The sequence below is a fragment of the Aquarana catesbeiana genome, linkage group LG01 (genome assembly GCF_042186555.1).
Source record: "Aquarana catesbeiana isolate 2022-GZ linkage group LG01, ASM4218655v1, whole genome shotgun sequence".
NCBI classification, from domain to species: domain Eukaryota; kingdom Metazoa; phylum Chordata; class Amphibia; order Anura; family Ranidae; genus Aquarana; species Aquarana catesbeiana.
In genome coordinates, this window is record NC_133324.1 from 720,423,083 (window position 1) to 720,446,762 (window position 23,680).

At 40.6% G+C, this 23,680-nt stretch overlaps 1 protein-coding gene across 1 annotated transcript in view; it reads right to left on the reverse strand.

The window, feature by feature from the left end:
- Positions 1–1,734: 1,734 nt before the first annotated feature.
- Positions 1,735–23,680, reverse strand: part of MGAT4D (MGAT4 family member D) — a 242,233-nt gene continuing 220,287 nt past the window's right edge. The window contains exons 15-16 of the mRNA XM_073604110.1: positions 15,087–15,199; positions 1,735–8,851 (exon numbers count right to left, since the gene is read on the reverse strand). Of these exons, the coding sequence (XP_073460211.1) occupies positions 8,828–8,851; positions 15,087–15,199 (137 nt within the window). The 3' untranslated portion in view covers positions 1,735–8,827. The remainder of the gene's footprint in view (positions 8,852–15,086; positions 15,200–23,680) is intronic.

Below are 23,680 nucleotides of genomic sequence, written 5' to 3' on the forward strand. Positions count from 1 at the left end.
ACAAGCCGAGAAAAATTAAGTTCAATAGCCAGTGCAGCTCTTCTGCTTGGTTCCGAGCATGCGTGGAACTTTGTGCGTCGGAATTGTGTACACACGATCGGAATTTACGACAGCGGATTTTGTTGTCGGAAAATTTGAGATCCAGATCTCAAATTTTGTGTGACGGAAATTCCGATGGAAAATGTCTGATGGAGCCTACATACGGTCGGAATTTCTGACAACAAGCTCCCATCAAACATTTTCCGTCTGAAAATCCGACCGCATGTACAGGGCATAATTTTACTTCGCCAACTTAGACCATTGTGTTCTGATCCATCACATATAATTAAGATTAAAAAAACATCGAAACTAAAGGCTGTAATGTAACAAAATAGGTAAAAAGCCAAGGGGGGGTGAATACTTTTGCAAGGCACTATATGTAGGAAGAGTCCTTGAACACTTCTCCACCTGTTCTGATCTAGGAAAATTGATGAAACAAGAGAAACATCAAAAACTATAGAAACTGACAAAACTTACCAGCCTAACGATACTTATAAAATTGGTTTTAGTCATTGCAATTAACTTTTTAGGGCCCATTTATTTTGTAATAAAGTGTGGTAAAATATGTTTATGTTACCTTAACATACTCCACTGTGGTGTGTTGCAGTGCTATTCATTGGGAATTCACTACAAAGCACACTGCATTAGTTGTGGTGCACTCTTTTAAAACAAAAGGTGCTTTTGTGTGATTTTTTTTTTGTGCATTAGGGTGTGCTGCCATCAAATAAAAAAAATATGGGCTGCCTGAATGCAGCACACCTTCAGACGATGCAATGTGTTGTAATGTTATGCAAAATGTGAAGGGCTCCCTAAAGCCGCGTACACACGATAATATCGGATTAATGATTGTACTTTTTTTTTTTTTGCACGCTAGTCTCACATCAAAACCCAATAAGGTTACTAGAGTTATGAAAATTCTCCTAAGAAAGAATAAAACTTCAGAAGTGATGTAATTTATTATATGTTTCATTTCCGAGCATACGTGGTCTTGGTCACACAACTTTTTTCATATAAAGACCATACTAAATACACGAAAATCGTTTGACGATTGCGCCAAAGGCAGCATTTTGTATCCAATTTTCTCATTGTGTTTACTAGGCTTAATGCCAGCTTTGCTATCACTTTAAATAGTTTGTTTGGGCCAAGCTGGCCTAAAAAAAACTATTTCCTTTAACAATACTTTCGGCACAGTTTGTACTTATAGTATACAAACGCTGTGTTCCAGCAGCAGTATGGTGACTACCCATTCCTGGAACGAAATGTCGGGCTGAGCACTGCTCAACCATTCACAGGAAGTCTTGTATTTTATCAATGAATACAAGTGTGTCTCTGAATGACTGTCATGGGGATCATGAAATCATCCGCCTCTACCTTAGTCAAAGGAAGCCTTGTAATCACTGATTAAAATACAAGGCTCCATGCAAATGACTGAGCAGCACTTAGTCCGACTTGATTTTGTCCGAGAATGAGACGGGAAGTCTCCCAACTGTTGCTGGAACACATCACTGTATACTATATGTAACTGATGCCACATACAGTTTATACAGCACTGACTGCAGACACACGTATTCATAAAGGAAATAGCTTGTGTGGGCCAGCTTGGCTCAAACTATTAAAATTGATGGCAAAACTGGAGTTAAGCATTAGCGATTTCATAGCAGAAGTGCAGTTGGCAGAAAAAAAATAGACTCCATCTGTACTGAAACACTCACTTTAATTAAGGCTGATTTGTTCCCATTTTGAGCAGAATATCCATTGAAACTGCACAGTAGTAAAAGAACAAATTCCTGCATAAAGTTCAACATAACAGAAGCACATACATTAAAAGAATAAAGTTCAATACACAAATCAAAAGATTGATCATAAGTACCATTAAATAAATAGAACAATTCAAACATACATACAAGTTTGCCATTTAACAAACTCTGATTTTGAAAAAGCTAAGAAACATTAACTGCACCGTGCAAAGATATTTACACTGATGTCTCAAAAAGCAGCTCTGAAATTTACAAGTCATTAGGAAGACATAACACATAGCCCTGAGCATGATTTAAAGGGCACTCATACACTAGAGAGCGCTATTTTGTATCCAAAGAATTAGAGTTCTCAATCGGAAGAGATTAAATGCATCATTATATTAAAGTCATAAAAGTGCCTTGTAGCACAGTGGAATGTCACTAGTCTCTAAAAAGCCATATTTTACTGTACATTTTGGTTCATCGCAAACAAAGCTGTAATGTGGACCACTGTATATGAACAGCCGGTACTTATTAATGCCCCCAATGATGCAAATTTGTAGGGCTGGGAAAATGAAAGATTAATTCCTCGATTAATCATTCATTTTTTTGATTGATCAAAATTCTTTTGATCGGTACTCTTCAGGGAGTTCAGTCGGAGATCCGGTGACGTCACGGACATCGACGTCACCGGACTTCTCCCCCCTTCCCCAAGTGTCTCCGTCTACTAACGAAGGGAAGGGGGGAGGAGTCCGGTGACGTCGATGTCTGTGAAATCATAAATTGAGGAAGACAGATCCTAACGATTTGATTGATCTCACTGGTCAAAGTATTCAGATAAACATCTGGACTTGGCTATGAAAATCAACATATCTGATTGGTTATCTGATTGGTTATCCAGCAATCATGATGAGGGCACTTTTTTCCAAAGAGCTGACACTTTGCTGTCTCAGCAGGTGATGGATGTATCTGGCTCTCCAGCGGTCCCCCTGATGCACAACGGTGCTATTTAAAGTGAAGTTCCACTCACTTTTACAACTCTTCAGCATCCCTCACTAAACTGTGCACTGTAAACGAATTGGATATTTTAAAAAAAAAATTCCCAGCACCTACTGTATATCTGCTGTATTCATTTTTCACTTCCTCCTCCCTGGTCGTGGTCCATCGCATCATTTCCTGTTTGCAATGCCTTCTGGGAAGGGGCGGCAACTTCCTCTGACACTGCCGTTGATATGGAAACCTGACCTGAAACCTATTACACTGCTTGTGCTGCACTGGGCATGTGCGAGATCTGCAAGGATGAGATCCAGGAAGAAATACAGTCTGGCTTCAAATGCCCACACTTAAGTCTGGCTTCAGATGCCACGGCCTGCTGTAAGTTTATAAAATAACAAACTACTGCTATAAACTAACAAAACAGACCTTAGTTTACAGACTACTAGAATACATTAAGCTTGTGTATTATAGGGATATTTTTTTTTTAAAAGTATCATTTTGGCCGGAACACCACTTTAAATAGACTGTAGGGTGATGCCATAGCCCCGCTGAGGAAGTTCTGATTGAACAGAACGCGTACGGGGCAGGAGCTACGCATGACGTCGGCTAAAAGTAGTTGGATCTGTATGTGCGTTATAATTAATCGAAATTAGTCGATTAATCGGTTAAAAAGAAATCGAAAATTTTAATCAGTAACAGCCCTACAAATTTGAGGTATGAGAATAGAGAAGCAAAAGTAAAGAAGAACCAACTATAGCTACAAAACTGTCTACTTTTGTACTCTTGCTTTTTATTTAAAAGCAAAGGTCACTTAAAACTGGTATTTAATTGTAAAGCCAGACTGTGTACAGCTGCCTGTTCTGCAGAAGCCAGTCTGATGTTCTGTTGATCGGCATGCTGGAAAACCAGCATTTGATCAGGGCTTGCAGCCAATGGCTACAAGCCCTGATCAGTGTATTCTGGCGGTAAGGATAAAGGGGGGAGGGGGGGCGTGAGTCCCCTTCTCAGAACACAATGTCTCAGGGGGAGAGATCGCTGCATCAACATTGCTCGTGTTGATGCAGCGATCTGTCAGGATTTTTTTCCATTCAACCTGCTAGCTGAATGAAAAAACCCTGAGTGTGTGTACACAGCTTGGCAATGTATCAGAGCACAGGCCAGTGGCTTGCAGGCCTCTGGGAAAGATTAATCTGCTAAATGACTGGCTTTCCTTCTATTAAGCAGCCATTACAATTTCTTGCAATGCACAGTGAATCCAGCATGAGAAGGCAAACAACTCTGCCTAGCTTTGAACTGGCTACCAATTATACAATTTTCTTGTTCAATTCCCTTTAGATTTACCTTCAACTATGTAGTGCAAGGGCCTGCCTGATTGCATACAAATTGAAAGTGTTTTGGTTGGACCTAATATTATATGGTTTTGGTAAATCTAAAGGAAAATTGTAAAAAGGGGTAGCCAGCTTTAGACAGAGTTATATGCCAAAAATTATTGGAGAGAAGCTGACATTACAGAGGTGCTAAAACACACTGAAATGTCAGTTTTGGGCAGTTGGAATATAGTTTCCATTTTTTTTTTTTTTTTTACAGTCAGTAATCCTGGACAAGCAATAAATACACAGAATCAACAAAATCAAAAACGTACAAATTCATCAAAACTTTTAACTAAGTCATGGCTTGACAACGACAAAATCAGCCATCATTAGTAGCCTGGGATGTTATAACATCATACTGGCCCTACTGGAGTACTTAAACCAGTACACCAACTTAAAATTAAACAACTCAGACTTCAAACCTCTTTGTAAACATATTTGCTTTGTAAAACATTTCACACATTCCTCAAGGCACAATTTTAAGAAGATTGATTGAAACCCCTTGAAACCCTGGCTAATTAATTAGCCCAATAAAAGTGAAAACATTTAAAATAAAGAAAAAATGTAGTAATAAACTAAAGGGACTGGCTTGAGAGAAATAATTCACATATACACAAGCTGCCATTACTGACCTCTGCCAAAATGAGTAGTTACTAGACTGTCAAGCTGATCCAATGGCTTCAGCCACTTTGAGGTGAGAATTGCTAAACTGCATAATCATTTCCAGTACTCACTGCCCTGAATATGTTCCAGGTCAGAGACTTAAAGTAATGAAGCAGAGGATCAACATGACAATCACACAAATCATTTTTATAATACCTCAGCAATTTCCTTTAAGTTACATGCCGGCATATGTTTTATTCAGTTACACCATTTAGTTACCTTAAAAGGCAAAGAGCAAAGACATACAGGAAACCCACATTAACCAAACACATTTAGTATTTCACTAGTTTACAGCAGTCAGAACAGAGAAGCGTGGTTTATTAATGACTGCTGTAGGTTCCTGCCCTTTACTCTTTGCGATTACATAAAAAACCTGTATGGTCATTTCTGGTTGCATAACAATTTTTTATCTGTAGTAATAAACCATGCAGATTTGCACATCTTGCATAGCTGTCATGAACATTCTTAAGTCATCTCAGCAGTTCTCACGCTTCTGGTGTTGAACACAACACAGTTTGTATAAATAGAGATATTTATACCTGAAACCTATAATGCCATTCACACCTCCAGGTACATGCATGATGGCTTCTTAAAATGTACCTATCAGGAAAAAAATCTGGATTTTCCTAACTTGTTTATAAAGGTGCCTGTTCCAATGTCACCATTCTGGTTTTACTACCTAGTGAGTCACCAGGAACAAGTACTTGATTGCATGTTAATTCCGTATTAGTTGGCTCTGGCTCCGCATGTTAATTTCATATTAGTTGGATCTGGCTCCGCATGACAGCCCTCAAAGCAGAATAGTTCAAACTATGTCAGCAACAGCAGCTCCCATGTTTCTATCTCAATAGTTTCTAAATTAAGTTAGTTATACACATTAGAAGATGGCTAAGTCTGTGTTAATGGTCTGCTCTCAAGCTTATTCAGTCTCTGGGCTGAAAAAAAGAAAATAGACTACACCATCCCCACTAACTGCTGAAAATTGTATTTTTTGCATGGGGCTGCCCGAGTGCAGTAACACTGGCGAACAGGGGCTACATCTGTTAGGATGCAGTCATTGTTTGAACCATAATTTTCCACCCAGCTCAGTTGAGTTTTAAATTGCCATTTTTTATGCTGAGTGGTGTTTGCAGGGCCACCCAAGGCTCAAATTTTGACCAATTCAGGAGCATCAGGCAGAAATTCAAGCCATCTATGGGGGCCCTTAGTGAAAAGAACCAGCTACCTCCTTGAAAAATGCAGCCCAGATGATCACCAGTTCTCCCTGTAAATAAATCCCAAGGGTGTTTACGATCAATGTCTGGACCAGGTGACAATTTCATGTCAACCGTACAATCAGTGTGGAAAAAAATGGGCAGATATTTTGTCCAACACCATACCTTCTCTAATATGCCCAAAGTTTGAGTAAGGAGAGGCACTTTTAGCCCCTAAGTAATTATTTCCATCGTTCAGAGCTCAGCCAAAGATCCACTATGGGGAACAGAGCCAACACTTAATGAACATTTACAGAAAGTCAAAACAAATGAAGAAAGGTCAGCTTACAGAAGATGCCTGGCTGTCAAGGCCAAGCTAGAAGAGATCTCTCTATTAAAAAGGCACTGACAGTTCTGTGGATCATCAGTGTTCTGTGTTTTTTGTGAAGAATGAATAAGATAAGGCAAGACTGATCTAGCAATATTACTCACTTATGTTTCAAGTTACAGTGCTGCTGAGAACTTCTCTCATCCACAAAATATCTTAAACACCTAGAATTGCAGGAGAGCTGAAAGTACATGGCTCTCTTGTCCTGAATAGTATTGTAACTATACGGTCTTCTTTTATGGCCTCATGCACACTGGATGTTATAAAAATGCCAGTAGCGTTAGCTGTAGAAAGAGTTTTGCAGGGTTTTTGCAGTATCATTTTTTAGCTTTTTTTTTTTTTTAAATCAAAACTATACTCCCACAAAAGCATATAGCTCAAAAACGCTGATAAATGCTGAATAGCCATGTTTTCCAGCTTTTTTCAGCGTTAGAGCGTTTTTACAGCTGAAAAACTACTCTTAAAACACACTAGTTCGGGGGGGGTTTCAGCCAGAAAATGCCCCTGCCAAAAAACGCTGATACAAACCTGTGTGTGCATGGATAAATAGGAAAACATGCTGGGGAGTTTACTGGCCGCAGACAAAAAAAACCACCTAAAACCAAAAACAAGAGCTGTAAAAATGTCCAGTGTGCATGAGGCCTTAACTGTAAAGTCCTGTGCAAACTGTTGCGCTACCTAAATCCTGTATAAAAAAAATAACATCAGAAAGGTGAAATAAGAGCACTATTGTGTGTGTTATCACATTAACTGCATGTCATCTTCATCTTACTGAAAATGAACACTAACAATCTGAGATTTAACAATCTGACCTTGTAAGGACTTACTGATTTGCCTCAAAATCTGGATAAGCCATTTCTGTGATGGATTTGAAAATCGTGAGTTCTGAGACAAGCTGGTGACATCTTGGAGTATAAAACTACTGAGTGGAGTTTTGATTTAAGTATCTGAAAAACCAGATTAAGCAATATAGTTGGTAATATTATAGTGCAGTGGTCATCAACCCTGTCCCCGGGGCCCACTAACAGGCCAGGTTTTATGTATTACCTTAGGGAGATGCAGACTAGAATAATGAAATCACTGAGCAGCAAATGATATCACCTGTGATGTATTTCAGTTATCTTGCAAATCTGGCCTGTTAGTGGGCCCTGAGGACAGGGTTGATGACCACTGTTATAGTGGACCTAAAGTAAAATATGGCTGTTAGAAAAAAAAAAAAAACACAGAGCACTGAACTACTTACCCAACATGTTGGTATGTGCTTCCCCCTGGGTGTCTTCATGTCCAATTCAGCTTCTTTGGTACAGCGCTGTGTGAGGCAAGGGCAAAGTTTGGCTGCTCAGGCAGAGGCAGTCTGTCCCTCAGTCTCACAGAGAGCCATGCCAAAAAAGCAGAAGTGAAGACAGAGGTCAGAAAATCATCAGGAGCCTGCAATGCTGCCAGCTTGGTATTTTAGTATTTGAAAGCAGTAGCCTTAAGTAGCAGACCTAAAGTAAATATTTAATCTTAAAGTGATTGTAAAGTCTTGTTTTTTTCTTTTTCTTTAAAAATAACAAACATGTCACACTTACCTGCCCTGTGAAATGGTTTTGCATAGAGCAGCATGGATTCCTCCTTTTCTCAGATACATGAACGGTGCCTCCCGGCCCCTCCTTCCTGTTGAGTGCCCCCACAGCAAGCAGATTGCAGACACCGAGCCGTGCCCCGGCTCATTTCATTGGCTGACTGACTTTGGTTGACAGCAGTGGGAGCCAATGGCGCCGCGCTGCTGTCTTAGCCAATGAGGGGAGTCCCAGGCAGCTGAGACTCTGCCGAAACATCGCTGGATCTAGATGGGGCTCAGGTAAGTATTGGGGGGGGGGGGAGGGGTGGCAGAGGGGGGCTGCTGCACACCGAACACACAGAATGCATCAAGATAAAAAAAAAAACTTCTGCCTTTACAACCACTTTAAGTCTGCTTTACCTTCAATGCCAATAATGGTGACTATAACTGCCACAGAATCCATTGCATTCCATGCAAACTCAGCACATTAGTACACTTGCAATATTATCAAGATGTGTTTAAATTGTAAAGAGGTATCGTTTAGTAACACTCCATCAAACAAATGGTTTACAGTGTCCAGTGCCTTGGTTCTGTAATTAAACAAAAACCGTAAAAGGTTCAGTGATATCAAAGTTCTTTGGTTGCATCATTTCTGCGGGCATATAGCTTCTGCCATCTTGAGAGCGAACGTTGATCTTAAAGAAACGCAAATAAACGCTTAAAAGTTCTTTTGTAAAAAGAACAAACAATTATTAAATATAAATAGCTAAATTATTTCCAGCATAAAAATATAATAATCTATATCATTTTCTTCATCCTTCCAGTAATGCCATTCAAACTTCAGAGTAGTCTTGCACTGTCCCAGCAGAGGGCAATAAAGTTTCAGACTAAAACGTAGACTATTTCTTCAATTTAATAAATATCTGGAAAAGAAACATAATAGGTAGTATACTCAAAGACAGTGTTGTCACTGTAAGTGTAAATCGAAATATAAATCAAAGATTAGACCATTTAAAAGGTGGGCAAATTCCTTAAAGTGGAACTTTAATCAGAAAATTAAATCTTGCTAGATCATTTCAGACTGGCGGTTTTGCACGAATAGCTATGTAAAACATTAAAAATGAGTGCCTATACTGTTTAAAATCCAGTAATACACCCTGCTCTGTACATGCTCATTTGATCTCTATTTTTGGCATTGTGTTGATCACTAGAGGCCGATCTGCTGACAGTCTAATGATTTACTGCTGTTCAGGGGGCTCTGGGCTTCAGCAAAATGGCAGCCTCCAGCAAGAAGAAACAACAATGCTGGAGGCAATTTACAGCACACAAATTTTGGTAGCATAATGTGGAATGCATGTTCCTTGCTAAAGAACATTAATTTTAACAAGTTGTTATGGGTAAAGTTCAACTTTAAATATCTTTAAAGGTGACTAAATTGTTTAGATCTTGTGCTAGAAACCACAATAAATTTACATTTCATTTATCAAACACTTTGTGGATGACTAATTTTTTTTTTACCTGCAAAACCTGTTTAACATGTACGTGCGTTATCTAACATTATGTTGAGCAAGCAATCAGTGTAAAGCAAGTTTTTTTTTTTTTGTCCAAGCCACTATAGATCTATTTATACCCCTGCATAAGTAACAAAAGGTGTAACTTGGATTGTTATTAATAAAGTAGTTGGTTTAAAACGGGTTATAGAAAAAATCACAGCTATGAATGTCATGAACAGAATAGATTTCTTTCAGCTGAAAAGTCTGCTATATTACAGAAGCTGCAACAGGTTCATAGCTCAAGGCTTGACTTGATTTACAGTGCCTTGCAAAAGTATTCACTCTCCTTGGCATTTTTCGTGTTTTGTTGCCTCACAACCTGGAATTAACATGGATTTTTTTGAGGATTTGCATTATTTAATTTACAGAACATACCCACAACTTTGAAGATGTTTTTTTTTTTGTTTTGTTTTTTTATTGTGAAGCAAACAACAAATAGGACAAAATAACAGAAAAAGTCAATGTGCATAGCTATTCACCTCCCTAAAGTCAATACTTTGTAGAGCCACCTTTTGCGGCTATCACAGCTCCAAGTCGCTTTGGATAAGCCTCTATGAGCTTGCCACATCTTACCACTGGGATTTTTGCCCATTCCTCCTTGCAAAACTGCCCAAGCTCCTTCAATTTGGATGTTTGTGAACAGCAATCTTTAAGTCTCACCACAGATTTTCTATTGGATTGAGGTCTGGGCTTTGACTAGGCCATTCCAATACATTTACATATTTCCCCTTAAACCACTCAATTGTTGCTTTAGCAGTGTGTTTGGGGTCATTGTCCTGCTGGAAGGTGAACCTCCGTCCTAGCATCAAATCACACACAGAGTGGTACAGGTTTTGCTCAAGAATATCCCTGTATTTAGCACCATCCATCTTTCCCTCAACTCTGACCAGTTTCCTAGTCCCGACTGCTGAAAAACATCCCCACAGCATGATGCTGCCACCACCATGTTTTACAGGGTGGACGTGTTCTTTGGGTAATGTGATGTGTTGGGTTTGCGCCAGCGTTTTCTTTGATGGCCAAAAAGTTCAGTTTTAGTCTCATCAGACCAGAGCACCTTCCTCCATACATTTTGGGAGTCTCCCACATGCCTTTTCGCAGACTCAAAACGTGCCATTTTGTTTTTTGCTGAAAGTAATGGCTTTCTTCTGGCCACCCTGCCAGAAAGCCCAACTCTATGGAGTGTACGGCTTATTGTCGTCCTATGTACATGATACCCCATTCTCTGCTGTGGAACTCTGCAGCTCCTCCAGGGTTACCTTAGGTCTCTGTGCTGCCTCTCTGATTAATGCCGTCCTTGCCCGGTCCGTGAGTTTTGGTGTGCAGCTGTCTCTTGGCAGGTTTGCTGTTGTGCCATGTTCTTTCCATTTGGTTTTGATAGATTTGATGGAGCTCCTAGAGATCATCAAAGATTTGGATTTTTTTTTATAACCTAACCCTGACTTGTACTTCTCAACAACATTGTCCCTTACTTGTTTGGAGAGTTCCTTGGTCTTCATGTGTTTGGTTAGTGGTGCCTCTTGCTTAGGTGTTGCAGCCTCTGGGGCCTTTCAAAAAGGTGTGTATATGTAATGACAGATCATGTCACACTTAGATTGCACACAGGTGGACATCAATTCACTAATTATGTGACTTCTGAAGGTAATTGGTTGCACTAGAGCTTTTTATGGGCTTCATAACAAAGGGGGTGAATACATATGCACATGCCAATTATCAGTTTTTTATTTCTGAAAAATAGTTTTATGTATAAATTCTTCTAATTTTACTTCACCAAATTAGGCTTTTGTGTTCTGATCCATTACATATAATAATTCAGATTAAAAAAAAAACCACTGAACTAAAGGCTGTAATGTAACAAAATAGGTAAAAAGCCAAGGGGGTGAATACTTTTGCAAGGCACTGTACATTACACTGTACATTGAAAGTCACTGGTTTAAAAACACAGCTAGTTTATCACAGTACTAGGGTGATACAAATACAGCATTTAAAGCGATATTAAACCCAAAACTAATATATTGCAGCTTACTAATCATTAAATGTGGTAGCTGCATTAGCTTTCTTCCCTCTGTATTGACCTGGTCATCTGTCCAGTAACACTCCTTCTGTATTCAGGTGCCTACACTCCTTATGAGCAACCAAGACACCTTTAGACAGCAGCAGTGAGTCTGGGGGAAGGGAAATGTTAAATGCAGAAGATACACTAACAAATCAAAGCCAAACTCGAGCTAACACTTTATAAGCTGTTACAGCAACGTTTTTTTTCTTTTGGGATAAAGACTTTACATAATTGAATAAATATATATAAATAATAATAAGCTAATTGAAAGCAACACTGTCAAATGGTTTGTCTCTGGGCAGTATGGCAAGAGTACACTTCTGATCTAGGCCAAGTTCCGTCTAGCTTGGATGTTACATTGCTGGAGCTGGTGGATCCTTCGTTTAGACTGTGCCTTCAACCCCAGCAGTTGTGAGGCTAGAGGGTTTTTTTTTTTTCAATTCCCGAATGGCCACCTTTCCTTTATTTCTATTTTAGAGCAACAACCATCAATGTGAGCGATTGTGGTATTAGACCATTTTCACACTAAGGCGCTTTACAGGTGTTTTAGCACTAAAAATAGTGCCTGTAAAGCGCCTCTCCTGTGAGTGCTTTCACACTAGAGCGGTGCGCTTGCAGGACGCTAGAAAAAGTACTGCAAGCAGAATCTTTGGGGTGGTGGAGGAGTGGTGTATATACTGCTCCTAAACCGCCCCTGCCCATTAAAATGAATAGGCAGCGCTGCCGAAGCGCCTGCAAAATGCCTTTAAAAGCGGGGTTAAAAGCACCACTAAAATGACCATAAAGCGTCGCTAAAACTAGTGGCGCTTTACTACCGACGCTCGTACCACCCCAGTGTGAAAGTAGCTTTAGTGAAAACTCAAGTACCCTCCTGCCCTTTCTCTTTTTGTCAGTAATAGGTTTTCTTTCTATTTTTGGGGTTTTAGGTGCCTTTTAATTACAGCGGACTAACATACTGACCTAACAATATGTGCTGCAATTGTGCACAAGGTTTCTTCTTTGAGGATGACATCAGCTTGTACAGTGGGGACAGAAAGTGTTCAGACCCCCTTAAATTTTTCACTCTTTGTTATATTGCAGCCATTTGCTAAAATCATTTAAGTTCATTTTTTTCCTCATTAATGTACACACAGCACCCCATATTGACAGAAAAACACAGAATTGTTGACATTTTTGCAGATTTCTTAAAAAAGAAAAACTGAAATATCACATGGTCCTAAGTATTCAGACCCTTTGCTCAGTATTTAGTAGAAGCACCCTTTTCATCTAATACGGCCATGAGTCTTTTTGGGAAAGATGCAACAAGTTTTAAACATCTGGATTTGGGCATCCTCTGCCATTCCTCCCTGCAGATCCTCTCCAGTTCAGTCAGGTTGCATGGTAAATGTTGGTGGACAGCCATTTTTAGGTCTCTCCAGAGATGCTCAATTGGGTTTAAGTCAGGCCCAGTCTGAGTTCTACAACATTCTCCCATCTCCCGACTGCATCTCTGGAGCTCAGCCACAGTGATCTTTGGGTTCTTCTTTACCTCTCTCACCAAGGCTCTTCTCCCCCGATAGCTCAGTTTGGCTGGACGGCCAGCTCTAGGAAGGGTTCTGGTCGTCCCAAACGTCTTCCATTTAAGGATTATGGAGGCCACTGTGCTCTTAGGAACCTTAAGTGCAGCAGAAATTTTTTTGTAACCTTGGCCAGATCTGTGCCTTGCCACAATTCTGTCTCTGAGCTTTTCAGGCAGTTCCTTTGACCTCATGATTCTCATTTGCTCTGACATGCACTGTGAGCTGTAAGGTTTTATATAGACAGGTGTGTGGCTTTCCTAATCAAGTCCAATCAGCATAATCAAACACAGCTGGACTCAAATGAAGGTGTAGAACCATCTCAAGGATGATCAGAAGAAATGGACAGCACCTGAGTTAAATATATGAGTGTCACAGCAAAGGGTCTGAATATTTAGGACCATGTGATATTTCAGTTTTTCTTTTTTAATAAATCTGCAAAAATGTCAACAATTCTGTCTTTTTCTGTCAATATGGGGTGCTGTGTGTACATTGATGAAAAAAAAATGAACTTTGATTTTAGCAAATGGTTGCATTATAACAGAGTGTGAAAAATTTACGGGGGTCTAAATACTTTCCGTCCCCACTGTATACGATTTCCTAGAGGTTAAACATTTCTGTGTAAGATATGTTTCCTATTTGCACCTTTATGCGGTCCCGTTTGGCTGGTGATGCAACCCCTTGCTGGATGGGGTATGATAGAGGCCTTCTAAGCCCACTTCCTCCAACATACCTGCCCTATTAATATTTTTATTAACTTTTTTTTACACTGTCCTTTTAGTTTTTTTTTTTTTTTTTATTGCTATTACAAGGAATGTATTCCCTGTTATAGAAATAAGGTATGACGGGTCTGTAAGACTCCTCTACTTTAAGAAAAAAAAAAAAACATCCCCCAAAAAATTGATCTTTTTCAGTCTGCCCTAGACTGGAAGTGAGCTCATGACATCACTCCGATCCTAGATCATAGAGGTCATCAAGGACGATCTGGTCTCTTTTCACCTTTATGGCTAGCCGCACGAAACATCGGATCATTTCCTGGGCTCGCTGGTAAGAACAGTAAGCCTGAAAAACACCAGTGACAACCCCTGCCGCTGCTTCTAAAAGTGATCCAGTGGCTAATAGCTTTTATGAGCAACCGAATCACCAGCTGAAAAGAAATAAAAAAATACTGGGGTTATGGCTGATAACCCCAGTAAACCACTTGAAAGCCGCAAAGTATATATAGGTATTACAGTTACTGCTTTAGGGATATCTGGGAGATTTAAATTTAACTGATAGGGACAGGTAGGGAATAACAGACACTTATTGATGGGAATAATGAATAACTGCTAAACGCTATTCCTACACCTAAAATTAGGGCCTAGGGGTCTGATGTATGCCGATGAACAGAGGCTCATGGATGGTGGAATTTTTCAGGGCTATGTTCTTATCTTTCTGGTCACACAATTGGAGTATGGGATTTTGTGTGACCAGAAAGAGGAGGAAGGAGGATTAGAAAAATAAGCAGTAAGCTAAAAGAACAGAGAAAGGGGGTGGGGGGTAAAAAAAGTTAAAAAAAAAGTTAATAGATCTTCCTTTGGTGTAACCATAGTGGGTTGGATATGTGTGTACTGGGGATATATTCTTGGAAGGGTTTCTTGAAAAATAGGCTACAGAATCTTTACTATATGACATGAAAAGCTACAGGTGTTTATACAGAGAAGGTCTTTTGAAGAGCTGGTGTCTATCCATAAAGCGATTAGTGAAGCATAAGTGGCACAGCTGCAGATATATAATGGGATGCTACAAGTTGTGAAGCTCAAACTTTTACTAGTGTACTACTTAGGTTGGATTACCTATTTTAACTATTTTGTTATATGGATAATCTGTTTAACAAAGAGGAAATGGGTATGCTGATATGTTTAGTTCTGCAACAGATTCAACACTGTACAGCCACAAATTAAAATTAGATTAAAAACAAAGTAGTGTCCTGCAGCAGGATGAACAGAAATCTCACCTCACTTAATAATGCCCAAACAGGGGACTCTGTGATAATTTTCAGACGAATGGCTTTAATTTTTCCTAAAATGCTATCAACTTCACCTTCAGCAATGCCATTGAGAAACTTCCCTGTGTGTAAAAAAAAAAAAAAAAAAAAAAAAAAAAAAAGACATGTTACAATGTAAAATGTACTGTAAATGGCACAATGTAGTAACATTTGTTTGGAACCTAAAATGAAGAATACACATTCAAATAGTATGGATGATGAAGCTCCAGACAATATTAAAGTTTGTATGACCAACCATGAGTTTAGGATGGCAATTGTCAAAATGTGGGGTGCTATGGAACTCTCTTTTTTTAATGTGGGTGTTACATGCGAAAACTCCCTCTAGCACTTGACAGTTGTCACTAGGGTGAACATAGTCTTAGCCCTGGTTCACATATATGCAAATTGGATGCATTATGAACAGCATCGGATTCGCATTTCATGTGAACCAAACCGGCTTTCTATGGAGCTGGTTCACATGTGTGGGCCACCAGCAGTGCGCTTTTAACCACTTCAAGACCACGCACTTCCTACACCTTCCTGCCCAAGCCAATTTTCAGCTTTCAGCACTGTTGCAAATTGAATGACAATTGCGCAGTCATGCTACACTGTACCCAAACAAATTTTTTAACATTTTGTTCCCACAAATAGAGCTTTCTTTTGCTGGTATTTGATCACCTCTGCGATTTTTATTTTTTGCGCAACAAATAAAAGACCGAAAATTTTGAGAAAAAAAAGTTTTTCTTTGTTTCTGTTAAAATTTTTTGTAAATAAGTACGTTTTCTTCTTCAATGACGGGCACTGATATGGCTGTACTGATAAGGCGGCACTGATGGGCACCTATGAGGTGGCACTGATGATGGGCACTGATAGGTGGCACTGGTATGCAGCACTGATGGGCACTCATTGGCAGTACTTATGGGTAGCACTGATGGGCACTGATAGGTGGCCCAGTCAGGATAACAGAACCACCGCCCGGCCATCATTCTGCTATAGGTCGGGCGGGAAGTGGTTAAGAAGAGTCCTGTACGATTTTCAGTCCGGTTTAGGTGCGATTTCAAGTGTCACACACTTTAATAATGTGCACCTAAATTGGTGAATAAAACTGCACCAACTCTTTAAAAAAAAAAAAATCACACTGAAACTGGTCCCCCACATACAGTATGTGAACCCAGACTTAATGGTATACTGTTCTCACTTATGTGAGCTTTCTGGCCCGATAACATATAGGCTCATCTCTTTTGTGCCAAACTACTATAACTGGCAACTCATTTAAGTGATTTTCAGGGACAAAAAGGGGTTAAACCAGCCTTTTTTCAACCAGGGTGCCTTCAGGATTCTTCAGGGGTGCCTTGGCAAAATGCCCCAAAATTGTATGCAAGCCAGTGGGGGGGGGGGGGGGGGGGTCAAACTGCCTTTTAGGTACACAAAGCCACAGGGTTTCATTGTGCACCATCACAACCTTCCAGCTGCCAGCATCCTAACAACCAATGGCATCACTGGTTGATAGGGAGGATATCAGGTGCTCGCACAGCATCCTTATTTGCCCCTTACCTCCCTTTTCTGTAAGCACATTAACTGAATGAGGGAGAAAAGAAACATTGGAATACTAGTCAGTACCAATGTGTATTTGCTTTGGAGGAATAAATCTCACCTCCAACATTGGGTGTCCTACATGTGTGGATGTTGCTGCCTTATGTAAAGCTTTTAGTTTATTTTTTTTACATTTTAGAATGGGAGACAGAGGAATATTTTTAAATACATTTTTACATACACACATTATATATATGTATATATATATATATATACTGTATATATATATTTTATTTTTAACTACACTTTTAAGAAAAAAAACACCCCCCTCTAGGTGATCTATGTACGTTACAGGGATTTTTACAAACTTTGCGGCAGCTTCCTACCTTTTGTTATTCTGAAGAAATAGCTGTTTGTCTGTGTCCATGTGCCGAGTGAATCTAATGGAAGTGATTTTATAATTATCAATCAGTTGCTGCACCTGCAGAGCTTTAACCACTTGACCTCTGGAAGATTTTCCCCCCTTCATGACCAGGCCATTTTTTGCTTTTCAGCACTGCGCTACTTTAACTGGCAATTAAGCGGTCATGCAACACGGTACACAAATTAAATGTATTTAATTTTCACACAAAATAGAGCTCTTTTTGGTGGTATTTCATCTTCACTTTTTATTTTTTGCTCTATAAATGAAAAATATATATATATTTCTGTTTTTGGAGGTATGGCTTTTTGGCCACAATTCTTTATTGAAGACCACTTCAAGTCAGATTTCTCTGAACAGAAGATGGGTGTACCTTGGTCCCACTGCTTTCTGCCAGTTCTGTGCTGATGGCACTGCTGGAAATCAACCGCTGTCAAAGGGAAGTAAGCATGATGTGTTTCTTTCATCTGCTACATTAAATTTCCTTGGCTGTCCACTGTGACTACGGTCCTCAACTTTGCCCATTTCCTTGTGCTTCTTCAAAAGAGCTTAAACAGTAAGTCTTAAAACCCCAAGCTGCTTTAAAATCTTTGCCTGAGAGCAGTATAGCTACCTTGTCTTGTTGCTATGCTAAGTCTTGCCTGTACAACTCCCAGAGTGCCCACTTGTATGGCTAGCTTAAGAAACAGCCAATTGCATGATTAATGAGGGCTACTGGAAATGTCTGTCCCTGTCAAAATTAATTCATTAATTTGGTCATGCAAAAATCACTTATCTAGGTTAGAAATCAAAGAAGTGAGAATGGAATTGGTGAAACTGCTCACTCATTAGAGAATCTTATTAAGTATTTACAGCTAGTTAATGAATAACGGACAGAGACTGCTACTGTGGCACTGTAGGAAACAGGTTCCTTCAGTTTCCCAGCCAAACCAAATACTATACAATTATTTAATTGGTCTTTTGCTTCAGGCCATTTGCTGCAGATACTGGCACTTCAGTTAGTAGTTTAGCAGGTGATAAATTACAAAAATAAACACAATTAAGCATTCAGTTTTAAAGACAGTTAGTGACATATACAGTATCTCACAAAAGTGAGTACACCCTCACATTTTTGTAAACATTTTATTATATCTTTTTATGTGACAACGCTGAAGAAATGACACTTTGCTACAATGTAAAGTAGTGAGTGTACAGCTTGTATAACAGTGTAAATTTGCTGTCCCCTCAAAATAACTCAACACAGCCATTAATGTCTAAACCGCTGGCAACACCCCTAAGTGAAAATGTCCAAATTGGTCCAAATTAGCCATTTTCCCTCCCCAGTGTCACGTAACTCGTTAGTGTTACAAGGTCTCAGGAGTAAATGGAGAGTAGGTGTGTTAAATTTGGTGTTATCGCTCTCACTCTCTCATACTAGTCACTGGAAGTTCAACATGGCACCTCATGGCAAAGAACTCTCTGTGGATCTGAAAAAAAAAATTGTTGCTCTACATAAAGATGGCCTAGGCTATAAGATTGCCAAGACCCTGAAACTGAGCTGCAGCATGGTGGCTAAGATCATACAGTGGTTTAACAGGACAGATTCCAGTCATAACAGGCCTCAACCATGGTCGACAAAAGAAGTTAAGTGCACGTGCTTAGCATCATATCCAGAGGTTGTCTTTGGGAAATAAACGTATGAGTGCTGCCAGCATTGCTGCAGAGGTTGAATGGGTGGGGGTGGGGGGGTCAGCCTGTCAGTGCTCAGCCCATACGCCACACACTGCATCAAATCATCTTCCCAGAAGGAAGGCTCTTCTAAGGATGATGCACAGGAAAGCCCACAAACAGTTTTCTGAAGACATGCAGACTAAGGACATGGATTACTGGAACCATATCCTGTGGTCTGATGAGACCAAGATAAACTTATTTGGTTCAGATGGTGTCAAGTGTGTGTGGCTGCAACCAGGTAAGGAGTACAAAGACAAGTGTGTCTTGCCTACAGTTAAGCATGGTGGTGTCAAGGTCTGGGGCTGCATGAGTGCTGCCGGCACTGGGGAGCTACAGTTCATTGAGCGGACCATGAATGCCAACATGTACTGTGACATACTGAAGCATAGCATGATCCCCTCCCTTCGGAGACTGGGCCACAGGGCAGTATTCCAACATGATAATGACCCCAAACACACCTCCAAGATGACCACTGCCTTTCTAAAGAAGCTGAGGGTAAAGGTGATGGACTGGCCAAGCAAGTCTCCAGACCTAAACCCTATTGAGCATCTGTGGGGCATCCTCAAACAGAAGGTGGAGGAGCGCAAGGTCTCTAACTTCCACCAGTTCTGTGATGTCTCTATGCTCAAGAGGGTTAAGGCAGTGCTGGAAAATAATGGTGGCCACACAAAATATTGACACCTTGGGCCCAATTTGGACATTTTCACTTAGGGGTGTACTCACTTTTGTTGCCAGCGGTTTAGACATTAATGGCTGTGTTGAGTTATTTTGAGGGGACAGCAAATTTACACTGTTATACAAGCTGTACACTCACTACTTTACATTGTAGCAACGTGTCATTTCTTCAGGGTTGTCACATGAAAAGATATCAAAATATTTACAAAAATGTGAGGTGTACTCACTTTTGTGAGATACTGTAGGTCCATTGTGCCCAACATGTAGCTTAAGGGCTAAATGTGACCTGTTGGAACTTTGTGTGCGACTCTTTCCAGTAGTGGGAATAGTGGTGAAATGTTTTACCTTAATGCAGGAAATGCATTAAGGTAAAAAATAAGTTTTAATTTTAGAACCACTTTAGCCACCCACCGTTTATTTACAGTGGCCAGACGGGAGTTTCCTTGTTCCAGGACGGCGTACCTGTACATTCTCCCTCTTTAGGCACTCCTGTTCCCCGATTCAGCCACACCACTGCAACCACCAGCAGTGCCCTGATTCAGCTATACCAGTGCAGCCATCTGTCAGTGCACGGATTCAGCCACAGTAGCACAACCAGAAATATTTTTGCATTGACGAGTCCCTCATCCATTTTACTGACAGGCTGGGCATCAAACTGGGCATTAGTATATCCCAAGTAAATGGGTAAGATATAGGGTGAAGTTATACAAATTTTGTGAGAGGGCCACAGGGTACACGTATGACTTCCACATTTATGAAGGGAAAGAAAGCCACCTGGAGCCCCCTGGATGCCCAACCTATATGGGGAGCAGTAGAAAAATTGTGTGGGACCTTGTATAACCCCCTTTTCAATCAGGGGTACTACCTCTATTTGGGCAATTTCTACACCAGCATTCCGCTATTCCACCATATTTATATGAAGCAAACTCTAGCTTGTGGCACAGTTCAAGTAAATGGAAAGGGTTTCCCACAAAGACTGGTGACCCAAAAAGCTAAAAAAGTGGGAGTCAGTGAGTTTGCAGAATGAGAAAATGTTGGCCCCTAAATAAAGAGATAAGAGGGATGTGAATATCCTTTCCTCCATCCATAACGGCACCTCAGTGTAAAGCCAAGGAAGGCAGGGTCTGGTCCAAAAACCTGATTGCATACACGACTACAATCAGTTCATGGGAGGTGTGGATTATCATGACCAAATGATACAACCCTATCTAGCAACCAGAAGATTCTGCTATTGGTACAAAAAAAAAGTTTCCATATGCCTGATCCAATTGGCCCTTTATATTTTCTACGTTATCTATCATAAGTCCACAGAGAGACCTGGCTCCTTTCTTGAATAACTAGAGGATATCACAGCCCTTGTCTACCAGGAACGCCCACCAGCTGACAACATTCTTTCTGAATGCATTAAACATTTCCCAGATATTCTCCCTCCCTCCCCAAATGCAGACTAAGGTGTGACATTCATTGCCATTGTCCCAACGTCCCATCCAACCTGGCCTATGCATAGGAGACTGCTTCCATAACTACTATACCTCACTACGTTATTAGTGAAAGAGGCAGATGTATGGTTAGTATGCAGGCAAAAGCATATGATAATCAGCCTCCTGGCACTACATCAAAGCTCCGACCTTCGACTCAGACCTTTGGAACGGTCCCACAGTCCACCTCACAGCACCTTTGTGCTTTCCACTGCTTTTTTTTTTCTGCAGATTCACAGCTCCCTGCTGCTCTGGACCTCAGGCTCAGGGCCTAGGTCAGGTAAGACTGGACCCTGATCTGGGAAACCGGGAGAAAACCAAAAGCTTGGTTTTCTCCACTCTCAAATAATACTCTGATGCCCCGCATTCTGCATATGTGGGACCCCAGTGTTGGCAAAAGATCATACCAGGCAGCAGGCAAAAACCATGGTCGATTAGCAGGCCGAAACCAGAAACAAACATGGTCAAAAGAACAGGCAAGGGTCAGTTCAGCAGACAGGAGGAGGGATGGTTAATTAGGAGGCCATCATCAGTATGCAGGCAAATGGTCAGTCCAGGCAGCAGAAATAAACAAGATTGTGAAAACAGGTAGATTAGCACAAAGGACATCAGATACAGGGAAATGGCAGCCAATCAGTTCACTATATGCCACCTGAACTGACCAGATCGTGTTAATCAACCACGTTTCTACCTGCTGCCTGGACCAATCCTTTGGCTGTGTTGACCGTATCTCTGCCTGCACTAACCCTGGCCTGTTAATCGACCATGTCTTTGCCTGCTTCCTGGACACATTTTTTGGCTGTTGCAGACCATGCCTCTGCCTACTGCCTACTGCCTGGACAAATCCTTTGGCTGTTGCGGACCATGCCTCTGCCTGCTGCCTGGACAAATTATTTGGCAGTCGCTGACCATATCTGCTACTCTTATGCCTGTTGGCTAATCAGGTCTCTGCATGGCACCAGTATTGACCCATTAATTGTAACTATGCCTATGCTGTGTGTTGAAAAATCTTCTAAATTGACAACTTTGTGTTTAAAAAAAAAAAAAAACACTTTAAAAAGACTCATTATGCCTCTGAAAATACATTGAGGTGTTTGCTTTCCAAAATTAGGAGTCATTTTGAGAGTATTTGGTGCTCCAAAAGTGTGATGGATAGTCAGGAAATTAAAGAGAGTGTGTTTGGGAGTGAGGGCCCCACCCCAGACTCACCAAAGAAAAAGAAGGCAGGCGGACTATCTCGGTACATATAAAGAAGGTATGTAGCAGTATACAAATCAAATGTAAAATTAACAAAATGTATTAATACAAAAACAACACAGAATATATTAAAAGAATACACAGATGACATAATATTTCGACTAGTATCGCAGGTTTGCCGCTTTATCAGGAAATACATCTGCAGATAAAGTAAAAATACAAAAATATGGGAAATGTTACAAGATCATGTAGTGGGGGAAAGGGGTAAAGGAAGTTATATAAAATAAATAGAGCTGCTTACCCATACTTTGGTATATGCAAGGCACAGAACAACCAGGCAAAGCCTCCCGCGGCGATTGGGAAGGACATATATAGGAAATCACCAGGGGACTAGCGTCTGAATAAAATGGTATAAAAATATATATACAGTGGGGACGAAAAGTATTCAGACCCCCTTAAATTTTTCACTCTTTGTTATATTGCAGCCATTTGCTAAAATCATTTAAGTTCATTTTTTCCTCATTAATGTACACACAGCACCCCATATTGACAGAAAAACACAGAATTGTTGACATTTTTGCAGATTTATTAAAAAAGTAAAACTGAAATATCACATGGTCCTAAGTATTCAAACCCTTTGCTGTGACACTCATATTTAAATCAGGTGCTGTCCATTTCTTCTGATCATCCTTGAGATGGTGCTATACTTTAATTTGAGTCCAGCTGTGTTTGATTATACTGATTGGACTTGATTAGGAAAGCCACACACCTGTCTATATAAGACCTTACAGCTCACAGTGCATGTCAGAGCAAATGAGAATCATGAGGTCAAAGGAACTGCCTGAAGAGCTCAGAGACAGTATTGTGGCAAGGCACAGATCTAGCCAAGGTTACAAAAAAAATTTCTGCTGCACCTAAGGTTCCTAAGAGCACAGTGGCCTCCATAATCCTTAAATGGAAGATGTTTGGGACAACCAGAACCCTTACTAGAGCTGGCCATCCGGCCAAACTGAGCTATCGGGGGAGAAGAGACTTGGTGAGAGAGGTAAAGAAGAACCCAAAGATCACTGTGGCTGAGCTCCAGAGATGCAGTCGGGAGATGGGAGAAAGTTGTAGAAAGTCAATCATCACTGCAGCCCTCCACCAGTTGGGGTGTTATGGCAGAGTGGCCCGACGGAAGACTCTCCTCAGTGCAAGACACATGAAACCCTGCATGGAGTTTGCTAAAAAACACCTGAAGGACTCCAAGATGGTGAAAAATAAGATTCTCTGGTCTGATGAGACCAAGATAGAACTTTTTGGCCTTATTTCTAAGAGGTATGTGTGGAGAAAACCAGGCACTGCTCATCACCTGTCCAATACAGTCCCAACAGTGAAGCATGGTGGTGGCAGCATCATGCTGTAGGGGTGTTTTTCAGCTGCAGGGACAGGACGACTGGTTGCAATAGAGGGAAAGATGAATGCGGCCAAGTACAGGGATATCCTGGACGAAAACCTTTGCCAGAGTGCTCAGGACCTCAGACTGGGCCGAAGGTTTACCTTCCAACAAG